This window comes from Apium graveolens, chromosome 8, assembly GCF_009905375.1.
Source record: "Apium graveolens cultivar Ventura chromosome 8, ASM990537v1, whole genome shotgun sequence".
Taxonomy (NCBI): Eukaryota; Viridiplantae; Streptophyta; class Magnoliopsida; order Apiales; family Apiaceae; genus Apium; species Apium graveolens.
Window position 1 is genome coordinate 97511141 of NC_133654.1, and position 4906 is coordinate 97516046.

The following is a 4906-nucleotide window of genomic DNA, read 5'->3' on the forward strand; positions in this document are numbered from 1 at the left end:
TTGCAGAATTGAAGAAGAAGAAGGGTAGTGAGACTACTGCTTCTGATTCAGGTATGTTCATGATAGAAATGAATATGTTATTAAATCAAATTTCTACTTGGGTATTAGATACCGCCTGTGGTTTTTAAATCTGCAATTTGTTGCAGGGACCAAGGAAAAGTAGGACTCTTGAGGAAGAGAAGGTGATTCTACTGATGGAAATGGAGCAAGAGTTGCTGCTGAAGATGTAGAATCATTTCATTTACATAGGCCTACGGGCAAGACTATTGTTTGAAATAATTGTTATTTTGTTCCCTCGATTGTGAGGAATATTATTCCCATGTTAGACTTGGCTGGATTTTCATTTATTATTGAGAATAATGAATGTTCTATTCTTAGAGATAATATTCTTTATGGACGTGGTGCTTTAAATAATGGTCTGTATGTATGTGACATAATTTATTTCAGATTGAACAAACTAATAAAAGAAAAGGGATGATGAAAATCTCACTTTATAGTGGCATTGCAGTCTCCATTTAGTAGACATGGAGAGAGGGCTGCAAATTTGCTAGGAATGGTACACACAGATGTATGTGGACCAATGTCTACGCAAGCCATGGGTGGATTTTCATACTTCATTACTTTCATAGATGATAGATCTGGATTCGGATATGTGTTTGATGAAACACAAGTCTGAGGCCTTTGAAAAGTTCAAAGAATATAAGTATGAAGTGGAGAAACAACCAAACATAGTATTATAACTCTTCGATTAGATCGAGGTGGTGAATACTTGAACGGAGAGTTTCTGGATTATCTCAAAATAAATGGTATAGTCTCCCAGTGGACTCCTCCAGATTAGTATCTGAAAGGAGAAATTGAACTTTGTTAGACATAATTCGGTCCATGATGAGCTATGCAAATCTTCCAGTATTCCTATGGGGTTATGCATTGGAAACCTCACCATATTTACTGAATACGGTGCCTTCCAAAATCTGTTCCTCAAACTTCGTATGAGATATGGAAAGAAAGGAAACCGAGTCTTAAACACATTAAGATTTGGGGATGTCCAGCTTATGTCAAGTAAGTTGACCCAGATAAGCTGGAATATCGATCCGTAAAATGTAGTTTTGTGGGATATCCTAAAGAAACTTTAGGGTATTACTTTTGCACCGATCATCGGGTGTTTGTCTCCAGACATGCTACCTTCTTGGAAAAGGAGTTTATCCTTGAAGGAAACAGTGGGAGCAAAATTGAACTTGATGAAGTTCAAGAAGCACAAACTACTACGGATCAAGTGGAAACACCTGCTCTGACTGAACAACCTTTTGTGGAACAGCCCATTCATAGATCAGGGAGAGTGTCTCGCCAACCTGAGAGGTATTATGGCCTTGTCATTGAGAATGACAATGAGTTGTCGATCATTGATGATGACGACCCTGTGACCTATAATGAGGCTATGAGTAGTGTTGACTCAGAGAAATGGCATAGTGCCATGAAATCCGGAAAGAAATCTATGTATATGGGATATAAAAAAATGATTATAGCAGATGGCCAGGTGGAGACCTTTAAGGCTAGGCTTGTGGCAAAAGGATTCAAACAAAGGCAATGGATTGACTTTGATGAAACCTTTTACCTGTAGCCCTGTTAAAATCAGTTCAGATTTTGCTTGCGAATGCTGCTTACTACGACTATGAAATCTGGCAGATGGCCAGATGGTTTTCTTTCCAAGGGAAATGAAAACCTAGTGTGTAAGCTGCTGTGAACCATATGTGGTTTAAAGCGAGCTTCTCGAAAGATGGAACATTCGTTTTGATGAGACAATCAAAGAGTTTGATTTTATCAAAAACGCAGATGTACCATGCGTCTACAAAAGGGTTAGTGGGAGCGTGGTAATATTTCTTGTATTGTATTGAAATAGGGTTGACACACATAACAACATAGCAGATCCACACACAAAGCTACTTTGATCGTCATAAAGACAAGATGGATATTAGATACCAGAGTGATTGGCTTTAGTACAAGTGGGAGATTGAAAGGAGTATGTCCTAAGTCCAATCATGCATTAAGATTTAGGAATAACTTTTATGTAACTGTTTTGATTTCATTGATATTAATAAAGACTTGTTTTGTTTTTATTACGGGCTTTATCTATTTAAGTGTTTAAATAAGATATACCATAGTTTAGAGTAAAGCTTTTTATGGATTATGATGAGATCATAATAGTGAGACCTAAAAAGATGATAACTCTAAACTTAAATAGTTCCTGGTCATAGGATTACTAACTGGTAATTAATAATCCGCAAAGATCGGTACATACTATGCTTGCTTCATTATGAAGGATGTCTGTTCTCATAGACATTTGTGTGATGACACTATATCTAGTATGTAGGTGCTTATTATGGAATAAGTTCACTGAACATGACTCGCACAGCTGAACAACTGATGGATTTCACTCACGTGTCAGCAGTTGTTCATATAGTGATAGTTGTACAAGTATCCTTAGACTTGAGGTCATCATAGTCATCTTATGTACACTGAACTATGCTTTGGTTTAGTTCTTAGTCTCCAGGGACAATTATTAGGGCTCTTCTGGGTATAGGAATTTGTACACGAAGATAGTGTATGATCAATAAAGGATCTACCCCTTCCAGTGAAGGAAGCGAATGTTCAAGGCTGATCCACTTATGCTAGTTCAGGAATCTCTGGCCAGAGTAAATGAAATTAGAAAGGAGTTTCTAATTTGCATAGAACTACGCATAGTAAATGGTAAGCAAAGTGATTGAATTAGATAGGCTTGACATGAGATCCATGCCTTGTATTTAATCGGGACATTGTAGGGTAGAAGGAGTTTATTGTACGGTAACTATTCACTGAATAGGTTCTTGGTATTCTAAGCAGTGAATTCATATTATCCGGATAGTCGCGATATGCTGAGAAGTATCCCTCACGATGTAGAATAAATGTGATTAATTAATTAATCATATTTAATAAATTAGAGAATTTATATAAATAATGATAAAATAGTTTTATTATTATTTATTTCTACTACCGGCTTAATATTGAACCTACAGGGTCACAACATAAAAAGAGAATGATTTAATGGTGGAGGAATTAATTAATAATGGCTAATAATTATTTATTTATGAAATAAATAATTAATTGGCAAATTTAATAATTGATTAAATGAGATTTAATTGATTATAAATTAATTAAGAAAAGTTCTTAATATTATTAATTAAAGAATTTAATTTTTGGAAATTAAATCAAGAGAGAGAATTATTTCCAAAGTGTTTAGAAAAAGGATTAATAATTAAAAAGTGTTTTAATTATTAATGAGAATAATAAATGGGATAATAATATTTATGGAAAATTTTAGCTGAAAATTTTGCCTATAAATACACTATTATAAACCCTATTTTTATTCTAACCCGAGAACCCAAAAACCCAAAAAGTTTGGAAAACCCAATTCTCTCCATCTCCTTCCTCCTCCTTAACATCGTTTTCTTGGTGGATACCGGTGGAGTGCTTCACACTTGAGGAGCAACTGCTAAGGATCTCTGATCGTTGTCTCCGAATTATTTTAAAAGGTTAGATTCGATCCCTATGTTTTTACCATGATCTGTATGCTTTTATTTGGATTTTATATGCGTAAAAAGTGTTTTGCCATGCCCCCGCTGCGTTAAAAATCCAACAGACGTCTTATATCATCATGCCTTCTTCCGAATGGACGTCGGTGATCGAAGACTTGAGAATTCTCGAACCCCGTTGTATGGTTTCACAGGGAATGAAGTTCACGTGGTAGGAACTATCGACATGCCGGTACTTTTTGGTTCTCCCCCGTGTAAAGTTTGGAAGATGATCAAATTTCATGTGATCAGTGCCTCCTCTAGCTTCAACGCCATATTGGGGCGAACAACGATCACCGCTCTACGAGCTATAACTTCCATCTCCCATTTGAAAATGAAGTTCCCCACAGACTTTGGTATAGGAAAAATGACCGGTGACCAGGCAATAGAAAGACAGTGCTACTTAACCACATTATCTCCAAGGAAAAAGGCAGATGAAGAACTCGAGGTCAACCAAGTGCTTGACATTGACACCAGAGGGCTCGTCGTCCCACCCACCAGCAACTCTTGCTCTCCTATTGAAGAAACCGAATAAGTTGAAATATTTGAAGGAAACCCTAATAAAACTACAAGAATTGGAAAAAATCACCCTGAACTGTTAAAGAAAGATATCACGAACCTTATCCGAGAGTTCCCTGACATTTTCGCCTGGGATCCCAAGGACATGCCTGAGATCCCGGAGGTCGTTGCTCAACACTCACTACACATCAGCGGAAGCATTAAGCCAGTAAGGCAGAAACACCGAACATTCTCCGCCGAGAAAAGAGCAACCATCGACCAAGAGATTGACAGACTACTCGAAGCCGGTTTCATTGAACCGGTATAATTCCCCACATGGATCTCAAATGTGGTCCCGGTCAAGAAAAGTAACGGGAAGTGGAGAATGTGCATCGATTACTCGGATGTGAATAAGGCCTGCCCCAAAGACTTTTACCCACTGCCGAACATCGACCAACTCATTGATGCGACAACGGGAAATGAACTCCTCTATTTTATGGATGCCTTTTCAGGATACAATCAGATTAAAATGGACTCCCAAGATTGGCAGCAAACTGCATTCATCACGCACCGAGGAGTCTTCGGCTACCGAGTGATGCCTTTTGGTTTAATTAATACGGGGCCACATTTCAACAGATGATGGATAAAATATTCGCCTCACAGATCGGGAGAAATATGCTGATATACGTCGATGACATGATTACAAAATCAAGGGTTTCCTCTGACCATGTGTCTGACCTTCATGAAACATTCGAGAATGCGAGAACAACAATATGCGGCTAAACCCTGCCAAGTGCTCGTTC

At 37.7% G+C, this 4906-nt stretch overlaps 1 protein-coding gene across 1 annotated transcript; it reads left to right on the top strand.

Annotated features, from left to right (window-relative positions):
* The first annotated feature begins 3702 nt into the window (after positions 1-3702).
* On the top strand, positions 3703-4140 carry LOC141679782 (uncharacterized). The gene has a single exon (XM_074486186.1). The coding sequence runs from the start codon at positions 3703-3705 to the stop codon at positions 4138-4140; it is 438 nt and encodes a 145-aa protein (XP_074342287.1).
* Positions 4141-4906: the final 766 nt, after the last annotated feature.

Coding starts and splice junctions, on each gene's coding strand:
- LOC141679782 (XM_074486186.1), top strand. CDS start 3,703: ATGGACGTCGGTGATCGAAGACTTGAGAATTCTCGAACCCCGTTGTAT.